Source organism: Leucopleurus acutus (genome assembly GCF_964270905.1).
Source record: "Leucopleurus acutus genome assembly, chromosome: 11".
Classification (NCBI taxonomy): Eukaryota; Metazoa; Chordata; class Mammalia; order Artiodactyla; family Delphinidae; genus Leucopleurus; species Leucopleurus acutus.
The window spans coordinates 46,517,079-46,531,107 of record NC_139152.1 but is presented as its reverse complement, the minus strand read 5'-3'; the positions used below and the strand labels follow the sequence as shown (position 1 = coordinate 46,531,107).

The 14,029-nt window shown below is 40.2% G+C and overlaps 1 protein-coding gene across 4 annotated transcripts in view; it reads right to left on the bottom strand.

The window, feature by feature from the left end:
* The window catches only part of OS9 (OS9 endoplasmic reticulum lectin), a 29,602-nt gene that overhangs the window by 2,291 nt on the left and 13,282 nt on the right, over positions 1-14,029 (bottom strand). For 2 of the 4 annotated variants that reach the window (XM_082850893.1, XM_082850895.1), the window contains exons 6-12: positions 2,370-2,580; positions 2,155-2,259; positions 1,820-1,920; positions 1,567-1,618; positions 1,093-1,181; positions 615-890; positions 140-329 (exon numbers count right to left, since the gene is read on the bottom strand). In XM_082850893.1, the coding sequence (XP_082707019.1) occupies positions 140-329; positions 615-890; positions 1,093-1,181; positions 1,567-1,618; positions 1,820-1,920; positions 2,155-2,259; positions 2,370-2,580 (1,024 nt within the window). The remainder of the gene's footprint in view (positions 1-139; positions 330-614; positions 891-1,092; positions 1,182-1,566; positions 1,619-1,819; positions 1,921-2,154; positions 2,260-2,369; positions 2,581-14,029) is intronic. The other 2 variants (XM_082850894.1, XM_082850896.1) reach the window with 1 other exon arrangement.

Sequence of the window (14,029 nt, the reverse complement as noted above, 5' to 3'; positions counted from 1 at the left end):
AGGTAACCAGGCGAAGGGACAGAGGTGTTGGGAAGAAGGCAAGCGCGAGAACAGTACCCCAGAAAGAGAGAGAGTGAGCATTCTCAGAAGGGATGAAGATGACGGACCTGGCTGCTCCTTCCTGTCTGACAGTTCTCACCTGCTGGCTGGGGGGATGGGGGACGCTTCTGGGGGACAACCCTCCTTTTCTGGTGCTTCTTCATCAGCTCTGGACTCTGTTTTTCCTCCAGCCTTTTGATGAGTTTGTTGAGAGTGGATGTCAGGGCCAGCATAGCCCGATCACGCTCCGCCTCCTTCTTCAGCCCGTCTGGGTCCAGCTCTTTCTCTGTCTGGGAGGCCCAAGGTGGGGGTGGAGAGTCAAGGGTCTGCAGTGTGAGGGGCAGTCCATGCTCCACGAAGGAGTAGTATCTGAGTCTCATCCTTCTCTCTGACCCCTTTCCCCACCATCCCCCCTTTTAATTAAGTAAGCAGCTAGCGGTTCAGGGCGCCAGGTCATATGTCCCAGGCAGGCGAGGTGCTGCCCCTGTTCTCCTCCGGTCCCTGGGCCTGTCCTGCCCACAGGCGCTGGCAGCTGCGGAAGCAGCCGGCGGAAGAGTGGAGAGAGTGGAGCTCACCTCCTGGATGATGTTCTCCAGCTCCCGCTCCATGCCAGCCTTCACCTCCGCACGGAGCCGGTCTCGGTCTGACGGGAGCAGTATCCCTTCCAGTTCCTTCTCAAATTCTCCCAGCAACTGCCTTTCATCCTCATCGTCTTCTTCATCCTCATCGTCCTCCTCTTCTTCCACCTCGTTCTCATGTTCTGGATCACGCTTTTCCTTCACCTCCGGTCCCCTGGGAGCGACTTCTGCAGCACCGTCTCCAGGCTGCTCTTGGCCTGCATCTGGCTTCCCCTGGGTGGGGATCGGGAGAAAGAGGGAGATGGTAGATGGCTGGGGTTTCTGTAGACACGTGGTGGGCAGACAAACAGGGAGGTGGTAGCGGGGGACTCAGGAGGAGTAAAGGAAGTTGAGGTCAGGCCCAGGTCAGGGGTGGTTTTCCGAATGCTCCCAGCAGGGAGGCAGGTTCCACCCCTCCCTGGAGCAGGGCCCATACCTTTCTTGTTCCACCCTTCAGCTCCTCTATCAATCGAATCAAGTCTGCCGGACTCCGAATCACTTTGACCTGCACGTTGTTCTGGAAATCTGTGATGGAAGAATAGGAACGGACCCATTGTGTCTTAAATTAATTCTGTTTTTACTTCCTAAGTAGAGGAAATGAGGAGGCCAAGGAAGGACACAGTCCCTGCCTGCAGGAACTACCTGTCCAGTGTGAGAGATAGGGCCCAACACACCCCTCCAGAGAGCGCTCATGTGGCCTCAGGGGGCCTCCCAGGTGAGAGAGAGAAGGATGCTACCAAGCTGCCGCGTCCCCTGCTCTTTCACGCACTCCTATAAAACGGAATCTGCTGCTGGCCTGGCTGCCCAACCTCCCTCCCCGTGTTTTAGCTCTATCCCTACCCCCCACCTGCCCCCTGCAGAACCTGAAAATACATTCAAGCGGTAAAGGAGGCGTGGCGGGCTCACTCACCACCGTGGGAGCCTGGCGCTGGATCCGCTGCCTCAAGGTTTGGTTCTTGCTCCTGATGAGAAGAAAAGGGCAGAGTCGAGTACGCAGGCTTATGCATGCCAACCGCACTCTTAAAGCAATGACTCTGGGTAAATCCTTCCATCCCTAGGTAAATGGAGGTCATCTCATCATAATGACCTCAGCTTGAGTGGCCCTCCAGCCCAAAGCCCAGGCTCAGCCTCATCAGAGAAACGGCTAGGAAGCTGGCTCTCACCTCAGCCTGTGCCTCCCCCGTTTCTGGCGCCTGTTCCTCTGGCTCGTGAAGCATCTTCCAGAAATCTGATTCCTTACCATCATCCTTGGCTAGGCTTGCGCCTGGAATACAGAGAACAAGGGAGAACCTGAAAGGAGGGGAGAAACAGAAGGGAGCAAATAGCATGGGGTTCGTTCTCCTCTATTACTAAGGGCTTAGGGCCCGTAGTACTTTTTCACCCACCCCACAGTCAGGACTGTTAAGGACAAGACACCCCTGGGTGTACAGGACGGTAACGCTGGAGAAGGGAAGAAACGGGAGACCTGTTTCATGGAACAGGTGACACAAGGGCCTACCTGCTTTCTTTTGGGGCATCACCCCAGGCTTGGTTTCACTCCATATTTGAGGGTCCAGGTCTTGCCGACCCTCTACGGCTTTGTCTCCGTACTGCTTTGAGTCTACTGAAAAGACAGTGCGTAGGCAGGACGGGACACATTCCTCTCAGCTCTTCAGTACTTCATCTTCTGCATGTCCCTCCCCATGTCTCTCCTTCCTCGTTTTAATTACTCACCAGCTTGCCTCTGAATGTAGGCCATGTACTCCTCAGGCTGCAGGGCAGGGTGGCAGAGAATGGCCTGGGGAGCAGCACTGGGTGGGGGCCGGAGGAGAGGGTGAGGGCAGAGCCGAGGAGTCCGAATGGTCAGCACGTAAGAGCAGGACAAGGGCTCATCCACTCGATCAATGTAGTCCCCAGAAATACCAGCGCCCTCGTCACAGAGGAACTGCCAGGACAGAGAGGGTGAGTAAATAGTAATTACCACCAACAATTACCATTAGTTCTCAGAGCAGCGGTCTTCCATTAAGCACTTACAGTTTGTCAGGCACTGTGCATACATTGTGCATATGGCACTTTGCATGCATTATCTCATTTAATTATCACAGAGACCCAGTAAGGGAGGTACTAGTATCTCAACTCTGTGGCTCAAGAAACTTAGGTTTGAGGTGGTTGAGGGACTTATCCAGGCTGACCAGCTGCTAAGTGGTAAAAAATAGGAACTGAACTTGGGCAGCTCAACTGTAGGTAACCGGCTGATTTGTTTCACATTATTGCTTTATATAAATACAGTATGTACATACTTTTACATATTTGATATATATTTTCATATGTATTTGAAATCTATATATTCTTTGTGTGTGTGTGTATGATTTTAAAAAAACGTCAAACAGTTCTAAGGTCCTTGTATTATTCAGAAAGAGAACAAAGATATCAATTAATGTTAGCCTTTGATAAATTTAGCATACACCATTGTAATTTCTAAAGTAACTATTAAAAGTAGAAGGGAGGCCCCACTTCTGAATAGCAGCAGGAGCTCTGCAAACCCACTGCTTAGTGAAATTCCATTACCAGTGAACAGTTTTTTTAAATTCACATTTAAAATCTCTGGAAATTTTCCTAAGGACATACAACAAATTAAAAAACATCTATTCAAGAAAATCTGCTACCTCTTGGACCGTGAAAGTGTGCAGTACTTGGGCCATGACCTGCTCCCTCCCTCTCTTTCCCCAACCGCCACTTCACAGCTCACTTAGACAGATGCTCCACTCCAGGTGAGTGTGGTCCAAAAAACGGGGCTTCCTATCCCCTCAGCATCCAGCCAAGGGATATGGTATTTCACCAGAGGGGCAGGCCACCAATATTTCTCAGTCCTCTCTAGTTCTGAGTTGCAGAGAATAAATTCCTGTTGAATGTGGTCAAGAGATTGAGGACTCCCTTCCTCCACCCAGCCCCACTCATAGGACAGAGGCTCTATTTCAGGTGCAGCAAGACAAGAATATTGGGCCTTGATCCCACCACAGATCACTAAAAGGGCAGAGGTTTCACAACAGAGATGCAAACTGAGAAGACCAGAGGCTATTACCCCTGCCCAGGAGTGTCACTCTGACAGAACTGGATCACTGTCCCTGATACCAGCTCCGGAGCAGGGGCTTAGAGATTCTGCCCAGCGGAGAGGCAATCCACAAGAACAGAGAGCTCCAAAGCTCTTTCCAAAGGAACTGACTTCATGTAAAACAGAGTATGGGGAACTTTAAGCCTACGGGCACATTCAAAAAAATGAAAAATTTGATGGTAAGCACTAAAGAAGCTGATAGCATCAAAAACAACCCCTGGGGACTTCCCTGGTGGTGCAGTGGTTGAGAGTCTGCCTGCCGATGCAGGGGACACGGGTTCATGCCCCGGTCCGGGAAGATCCCACATGCCGTGGAGCGGCTGGGCCCGTGAGCCATGGCCGCTGAGCCTGCGCGTCCGGAGCCTATGCTCCACAACGGGAGAGGCCACAACAGTGAGAGGCCCGCGTACCGCAAAAAAAAACAAACAAAAAAACCAACCCCTGCAAAGGGGCCCAAATTTAATTGGATCAGACTATGGACCAACTTATGCCCCACATGTAACAAACTACAGAGCAATCAGCTGGCAATTAGTGGGTAAGAACAGCTGGGTATGAGACCAGCAGAGGCAGACAGGGTAACATCAGCAAAAAAGACAAAGTGAGCCCTGCTGAAACCACTGTCTTCTCGTGTGACTGTGTGCATGTCCAAGGCTGTGCCCTCAGAGAAGTGACATCAGAGGCCTCATATTGTAGGAGAAGTAGACTTCATTAAAATAGCCCAGCCAAGTCACTAAAGAAATAAACAAGCAAACAACCAAAACAAGTGTTGTGGTGGAGGGCAAGAATCAGTATTCAGACTTGCTTCAATATAATACCAAAAATGTCTGGTTTTCAACAAAAAATTACGAGATATGCAAAGAAACAATTCAGTGTGACGCATACACAGGAAAAAAGCAGGCAACAGAACATGCCTGTGAGAGGGCATAGATGTTAGATTTCACAGAGAAACATTTTTTTTAACATCTTTATTGGAGTATAATTGCTTTACAATGGTGTGTTATTTTCTGCTTTATAATAGAGAAACATTTTAAAGTAGTCATTATAAATATGTTCAAGGAGCTAAGACCTTAAATTATACAAAGTATGTTCTCCTATAATTCAAAAAGATACACGCACCCCTATGTTAACAGCAGCACTGTTTACAATAGCCAAGACATGGAAACAAATGTCCGTCAATGGATGAATAGGATGGATGAATGGATAAAGATGATGTGGTACACATGTACAATGGAATACTATTCAGCTGTAAAAAAGGATGAAATAATGCCATTTGCAGCAACATGGATGGACCTAGAGATGACCATATTAAGTGAAGTAAGTCAGAAAGAGAAAGACAAATACATTATGATATCACATATGAATCTAAAATATTATGCAAATGAACTTATCTATGAAACAGAAATAGATTCACAGACATAAAGAACAGACTTGTGATTGCCAAGGGGGAGGGGAGGTGGAGGAGAGAAGGATTGGGAGTTTGGGATTAGCAGATGCAAACTATTATATATAGACTGGATAAACAACACGGTCCTACCGTATAGGAAACTATATTCAATATCTTTTGATAAACCACAATGGAAAAGAATTATGAAAAAGAATGTATATATAACTGAATCACTTTGCTGTACAGCAGAAAGTAACACAACATTGTAAATCCAGTATACTTCAATGAAATAAATTTAAAAAGGAAAGGAGGGGCAAAGTATGTTCTCTGACCACAATGGAATGATGTTAGAAATCAATAATATAAAGGAATTTGGGGGAATTCATAAATATGTGGAAATTAAACAATATACTCCTAAGTAGCCAATGGCTCAAAGAAGAAATCACAAGAAAATTAGAAAATACTAAGATGAGTGAAAACACAATGAAGACACAATATATCAAAACTTATGGAATGCAGCTAAAGCAGTGCTTAGAAGAAAATTTCTACCTGTAAAATACAAAAAAGAAGAAAGATATCAGACCCATAACCTGAAAAAGAAAAGCAAACTAAACCCAAAGCAAGCAGGGAGAAGGAAATAATACGGATTAGAACAGAAATGAATGAAATAGAGAACAGAAAAGCAATAGAGAAAATAAACTAAAAGTTGATTTTTGAAAAGATAAATAAAAGTGACAAAACTTTAACTAGATTGACCAAGAAAAAAAGAGAAGACTCAAATTAGTAAAGTTGAGAATGAAAGAAGGAACATTACTACCAACCTTACAGATATAAAAAGGACTGTAAAGGAATACGATGATCACCTATATGCCAACAAATCAGATAACTCAGATGAAATGGACAAATTTCTAGAAAGACACAAACTACCAAAACTGACTCAAGAAGAAATAGACAATCTGAATAGACCAGTAACAAGTAAAGAGATTAAGTTAGTAATTAAAACACTAGCTACATAGAAAAGCTTGGGTCAGGTGGGTCTACTGATGAATTCTATCAAACATTTAAAAAATAAAAATACCAATCGGTCTCAAACTCTTCAAAAAATAGAAGAGGAGAGAATACTTCCCAACTCATTCTATGAGACAAGTATTACCCTGACACCAAATCTATATAAAGATATCACAAAAAAGGAAACCACAGGCCAAAATCTCTCATGATTATAAACCCCCAAATCCTCAACTAGTTAAATGAATTCCACAACATATAAAAAGGATTACACACCATGGCCAAGTGGGATTTATTCCAGGAGTACAGGGTTGGGTTAACATTTTTTAAATCAATTAATTTAATTAATACATCCTATCAATAGAATAAAGGACAAAAACCACATGATTATCTCAATGGATACAGAAAAAGCATTTGACAAAATTCAATATCTCTTCATGATCAAAACATTCAACAAACAGGGAAAAGGGGAACTTCATCGATCAGATAAAAGGCATCTATAGGACTTCCCTGGTGGCACAGTGGTTAAGAATCCGCCTGCCAATGCAGGGGACACGGGTTTAATCCCTGGTCCGGGAAGATCCCACATGCCGTGGAGCAGCTAAGCCCATGCGCCACAACTATTGAGCCTGCGCTCTCAAGCCACAACTACTGAAGCCTGTGCGCTCTAGGGCCCACGTGCTGCAACTACTGAGCCCGTGTGCTGCAACTACTGAAGCCCGTGCGCCTAGAGCCCGTGCTCCGCAACAAGAGAAGCCACCGCAATAATCCCGCACACCTCAACAAAGAGTAGCCCCTGCTCGCTGCAACTAGAGAAAGGCCGCGCACAGCAATGAAGACCCAATGCAGCCAAAAAAAAAAAAAAAAAAGTAGCCATTTATTAAAAAAAAAAAAAGGCATCTATGAAAAATCCACAGCTAACACTATACTTAACGGTAAAAAACCGAATGGTTTCCCCCTGAGATCAGGAACAAGAGAAGGATGTCTGCTCATGCCACTTCTATTCAACATCATACTGGAGGTTCTGACTAGGGCAATTAGGCAAGAAAATGAAATAAAAGGCATCTAGATTAGAAAAACTAAAACTGTCTTTATTTACAAGATGACCTGATCTTGCATATAGAAAATCCTAAGGAATCTACTAGGAAAAAAAAAAAACCATTACAATAAATGAGTTCAGTAGGTTACAGGATATAGGAATCAACTGTATTTCTATACACCTGCAATGAACAGTCCAAAAATAAAATTAATAATTACATTTGCAATAGCATCAAAGAGAATTAAGTAATTGGGAATAAATGTAGCAAAATAAGTGTAGAACTATTATTCTGAAAACTACAAAACACTAAATCAACTAGACTTCACACTTTTTTTTTTCTGCCACGTGGCTTGCAGGATCTTAGTTCCCCGACCAGGGATCAAACCCGTGCCCCCTGCACTGGAAGCACAGAGTCAACCACTGGACTGCCAGGGAACTCCCTAAATCAACTATACTTCAATTTAAAAAAAATAATAATATAAAAACAATACGACTTCCCTGGTGGCGCAGTGGTTAAGAATCTGCCTGCCAATGCAGGGGACATGTGTTCCATCCCTGGTTGGGGAAGATTCCCACATGCCCCAGAGCAACTAAGCCTGTGTGCCACAACTACTGAAGCCCGCACGCCCTAGAGCCCCTGCGCTGCAACTACTGAGCCTGTGTGCTGCAACTACTGAAGCCCACGTGCCTAGAGCCCATGCTCTGCAACAAGAGAAGCCACCACAATGAGAAGCCCGTGCACCACAACGAAGACCCAACGCAGCCAAAACAAAAAAACAAAAAAACCCCAATAGCTAACTATTCTTTAACACCCACTATGTCCCAGGAAAAAACCAAACCAAAACAAAAAAACTTCCAAAACTACAAAACATTGCTGAAAGAAATTAAAGACAAACAGAAGGACATCCAAGTTCACAGATTACAAGACTTAATACTGTTAAGATGACAATACTCCCCAAATTGATCTTCAGATTCAATGCAATCTCTATCAAAATTTCAGACATGTTCTTTGCAGAAATTAACAAACTGTTCCTAAAATTCATATGAAAATTCAAGGAACTCCACATAGCCAAAACAATCTTGAAAAAAAAGAACAGGATTGGATTTTGAATTGTACTTATGGATTTCAAAACTTGCTACAAAGCTACAATAATCAAGACATTGTGGTACTGACATAAGTATAAATATCTAGACCAAGAAAACAGAATTGAGAGTCCAGAAATTAATTTTCACTGTTATCATCATTTGATTTTCAACAATGTTACCCAGATGATTCAGTGGGAATTATCTTTTCAACAAATGATGCTAGGTCAACTGGATATCTACAAGCAAAAGAATGAAGTTGGACTCCTACTTCCTATCATATACAAAAGATTAAATCCAACTGGATCAAAGACCTACATGTAAAACTATAAAACTCTTAGAAGGAAACATAGGTGTAAGTCTTCCTGGCAATCGTTTGTTGGATACAACATCAAAAGCACAAGTAACAACAAAAACAAAAAATAGATAAATTGGAATCCATCAAAATTAAAGGCCTTTGTATTGCAAAGGACACCATAAGAATGCAAACTGGAAACCCACAGAATGGGAGAAAATATTTGCAAATCACACATCTGAGAAGGGACTTGTACCCAGAATATATAAAGAAATTTTACAACTCAATAATAAAATGACACTGCAATTTTTAAATGGGCAAGAGATCTGAATAGATATTTCTCCAAAGAAGATAGACAAATTGCTAATAAGCCCATGAAAAGATGCTCGATGTCGTTAACCATCAGGGAAATGCAAATCAAAACCACAATGAGATGCCGTTTCATACTTACTAGGAAGGTTATAGGCAAAAAGATGAAAAACAAGTGTTGATGGGGATGTGGAGAAACAAACCCTCATACACCACTTGTGGGATTATAAAATGATGCTACTGCTTTGGAAACAGTCTGGCAGTTTCTCGAAAGATTAAACATAGAATTACCATATGATCCAGCAATTCTACTCCCTGGTATGTACCAAAAGAAATGAGAACATATGTCCACGCAAAAACTTGTTCACATATGTTAAAAGCAGCATTGTTCATAATAGCCCAAAAGTGCAAACAACCCAAGTGTTCATCAACTGATGAATGGATAAATAGAATGTGGAATATTATTTGGCAATAAAATGTAATGAAGTACTAGTACATGCTATGCACAGATGACCCTTGAAAACACGGTAAATGAAAGAAGCCAGACACAAAAGGTCACACATTGCATATATATATGAAATGAAATGCCCAGAATAAGCAAATCTATAGAGTGAAAGATTAGAGGTTGTCTAGAGGGAGGATGGGGTTTGGTGCAGAGGTGGAATGGAAAGTAACTGCTAAAGGGTAGTGGATTTCTTTTCTGGTGATGACAGTGTTCTAAAATTGATTGTGGTGATGGTTGTACAACTGAATATACGAAAAACCACTGAATTGCACACTGAATTGTGTGGTATGTGAATTATATCTGGATAAAGATGTTATTTAAAAAAATAAAGAGCATAACTTCCCACTGAGATGAGAGAAAAAGTGGCATAATTAAGACAAAATAAAGCAAACCAAAAGCAAGAAAGGAGAGAAAAAGAAAGAGGAACAAAAGAAAGCATAAAATAAAACATTAGACATAAGTCCAAATATACACACACACACACACATATAAATGGTTAAAAATACAAGTATATGCTATTTAGAGACACATTTAAAACATAAGAATATAGAAAAGATAAAAGCAAAAGGATGAAAAAAATAAGTAAACATAACTCAATGAAAGCTGTTACAGCTAATATTATTATCACACAAGAGACTTTAAGTAAAAAAATTACTAAGATAAAGAAGGTCAATTCATAACGTTAAAATGTTCAATTTATGAGGAAGATAATTTAAACTGTGTGTAATTCTTTATCTTCCTTATTGTCTGTCTCTCCCAACTAGAGCAGGCATTTCTGTCTGTTGTGTTCTCTGAAATATCGCTAGCAACTAGAACAGTGCCTGGCACATAGAAACACTTAATAAACATTTGTTGAACAAATTAATACATAGCCCCAAGATACAAAAGCAACAACTGACAGAATAATGATGAATAAATTCAAAGAATAATAAGGAATAACACACAAATCCATAATTATAGCAGGAGACAAAGCAGTAAGGATACAAAAGATTTGAGCAATCATGACCTGAAAGACATACAGAAAACACTGTGCCTAACAGTAGAGGACACGTTCTTTTCAAGCACAAAGAATCATTCACAGAAATTGACATATACTGGACTATACAAGTCTCAACAAATTGAAACTTACATGGTCCAGGACTTGTATTTGAGGACTCAAATTAAATGGTACCACCATTAAAATCTATATAATTACGAGATATATAAGATAATCAGGGAAACAAAATTATTGAATATTTGGTGATAAGAAATTATGGTTAATTTTTTAGTGTGATATGGTATTGTGGTTATATTTTTAAAAGGGCTCTAGTCTTTTAGGGATAATACAGAAATATTTATGGATGAAATGATATGATGTCTGTAATTTGTTTCCAAATAATCTGGGAGTGGAGGTGTAGTGCAGGGGGGTGGGCAAGGGGATAGATGAAATGAGACTGGCCATGTTGGCTCAAGCCAGACAACACACAGGTGGGTCACTGGACAATTATCTCTGATTCTGTGTTTTAAATTTTCCATAACAAAAATTTTAAAAAGACAATCTTTAAATATATATAACCTGCACCCAGCAATTACACTTTCAAGATACAGTTACACATATACATATGTATAATGGAATAATCTTTTGTAATGACAAAAAGTAGGGGGGAAACTATTTTAATCAGTACAGTAATGGTGACAAAATGATAGAATATTCACACAATGGAACATTATGCAAATGTGAAAACAAAGAATAAAGTTCTAGATGTACTGCCACTGAAAGATGTCTAAGAATTATTGTCAAGATATACAAAAACAAGGTGCAGAATGTCTGTTTAATATACTGTGTATTGTGTGTAAAAAAGGGGAACAGGAAATAAGAATCTCTAGTCATAATTGCTTTTAAACACACAAAGAAAGGCTGGAAGGACAAAGAATAATCTAAGCAGGGTTACTTGGGGGGCGGGGTTGGGGGGAGGGCGCGATGGGAAATGAGCAGGTGGGAGGGAAGTTTGGAGGGAAATTTTTCACTGCACACCTCTTTATAGTTTCTGGGTTTTGAGTCATGGGAAAGTATTATCCATTTGAAAATTAGATAAACTTAAAATAGGCTTAGAAAACTGTGATACATACGTAAAGTAGTACTTGGAGAGAAATTTATAAGAGACGTATTATAAAAGAGGAAAAGCTGGAAATGAACTAAGTATTCATTTCAAGAAGTTAGAAGAAAACAGCAAATTAAAGCTGAAAAAAGTAGAAGGAAGGAAAATAAAGATTAGCGTGGAAATAAATACAATGGAAAACAAATACGATACAGAAGGTCAACATAGTCAAAATGAGTTCTCTGAAAAGTCTGCTAAAACTGACCAACCTCTCGAGAAACTGACCAGTAACAAAAGAGCAAGGCAAAAGTAACCCATGAGCAAGGAAAAGAGGAACCTAATTACAGATGCTACAGAAATTAGAAAGATAATAGAAGAATATCATGAACAACTTTATACCAATAAATCTGAAAAATGAGACAAACTAGATAAATTCCTAAAAAATATAACTTACTAAGACTGACCCAACTAGGTATAGAAAACTTTGAATATTCCTAAAACTACTAAATCAAATGAATCATAAGTTTATGATTTCCACAAATCATACAGGGTTTCCATAAATCTTTCCACAAAGAAAACCTAGACCGAGATGATTTTCCAGGTGATTCTAGCAAACATTTAAGGAATAAAAAATTGCAATCTTACACACCCTTCAGAGTATAGAAAAAGTGAACATTTTTCAATTTATTTTCTGAGGCTAGCATAACCTTGTCACTAAAGCATGATAAGGACAGTACTAGAAGGAAAAACTACAGGTCAATATCTCTCAGGAGATACACTATACAAGATCCTTTAAAACATCACAAACTGAGCCCAACAAGATATAAAAGGATAGTCAAAGGTAATACATATGACTGAACTGGGTTCATCTCGGGAAAGCAAAATTGGTTTAACATTGGAAAAGCAATAAATAACTTAATGTCAAATCACAGATATAGAGAACAAACTAGTGGTTACCAGTGGGGAGATGAAGAGGGGGGCAATATAGGGATAGAGGATTAAGAGGTACAAACTATAATGTATAAAATAAACTACAAGGATATACTGTATAACACAGGGAATACAGCCAATATTTTATAATAACTATAAATGGAGTATAACCTTTAAAAATTGTGAATCACCATATTGTACACCTGTAATTTATATAATATAATCAACTACTATACTTCAATTTTTAAAAATGTTTTAATAAGAGCAAAAAAAATTTCTGAGTGTATAAAAAGAAGCTAACAATGGTTACCTTTTTATGGGGATGGGAAGAGACTGATGAGGGGAAAGGTGTGTTGAGGCTTTTCTCTGTATACTTTGTAAAGCATTTCTACATTGGAGCTATGAAAATTTAATACCTATTCAAAAATTAAATATAAAATTTTTTAAGTGTGAAAAAAAATCCAAGTTAGAAAGAGAACAGAACAAACTTAAAAGAAGAAGAAGGAAAGAAATAATAAAGATAAAATAATGAAGATGTTAATGAAATAGTAATCAGACAATAGAGAGAATAAACAAAGTCAAAAGGTAGCTCTTAGACTAATAGACATATCTCTGGCAAGACAGATCAACAAAAAGAGAAAAGGCAAAGTCAATATTAGGAATTAAAAAGGGGGTATATCTATAAAAACAGATTTTAAATAAAAATAAAACACTAATTTTATGCTAATACATTTGAAAATTTAGGAATGAAATAATGGCTTAAGAAATTATAATTTATTAATGCTTCATGACATAGTAAACCTAAAAAATTTTATTATCATTAAGTAAATTAAAACAGTAGTAAAAACCATGCCCACAATATACCAATACTGTGGTGAATTGTGGGGATGAGGCAGTTTTACAGAGTTCTCCCAAACCTTTAAAGAACAGATGAATTCCTATCTTAGCAAACTATTTCAGAGAACAAAGAAAGAGGGAAGATTCTCAAGGCACTTATGAAGCTAATATTACCTGACACCAAAAGAAGGTAAGCACAATACAAAAAAAGAAAATTATAGACCAATTCACACATGAAAATAGCTGTAAAAATCACATATTAGGAGACTGAACATAGCAGTGTGTTAAGAATAGTTCATGACGATGGATTATCCCAGAAATGCAAGGGTAAAAAACCTTAGAAAATGTATTACTTTAATTTACCATATAAAAAAACAGAGATGAAAAACCATAGGACCCTCTTAATAGATACAGAAAAACATGTGTTAAAATTCCACAGCTTTGCATCATGAAAATATTCAGCAAATTAGGAACAGAATGGATCTTCATTCACCTGGTAAAGAGAGTCTACAAAAAGCCTACAGGAAAATATGTTAATAGTGTAACTTCAGGGACTTCCCTGGTGGTCCAGTGGTTAAGACCCTGCACTCCCGGGCTTCCCTGGTGCCGCAGTGTTTAAGAATCCGCCTGTCAATGCAGGGGACACGGGTCTGAGCCCTGGTCCGGGAAGATTCTACATGCCGCGGAGCAACTAAGCCCATGCGCCATAACTACTGAGCCTGCGCTCTAGAGCCTGTGCGCCACAATTACTGAGCCTGTGCTCTAGAGCCCGCGAGCCACAACTACTGAGCCCGCACGCCTAGAGCCTGTGCTCCAC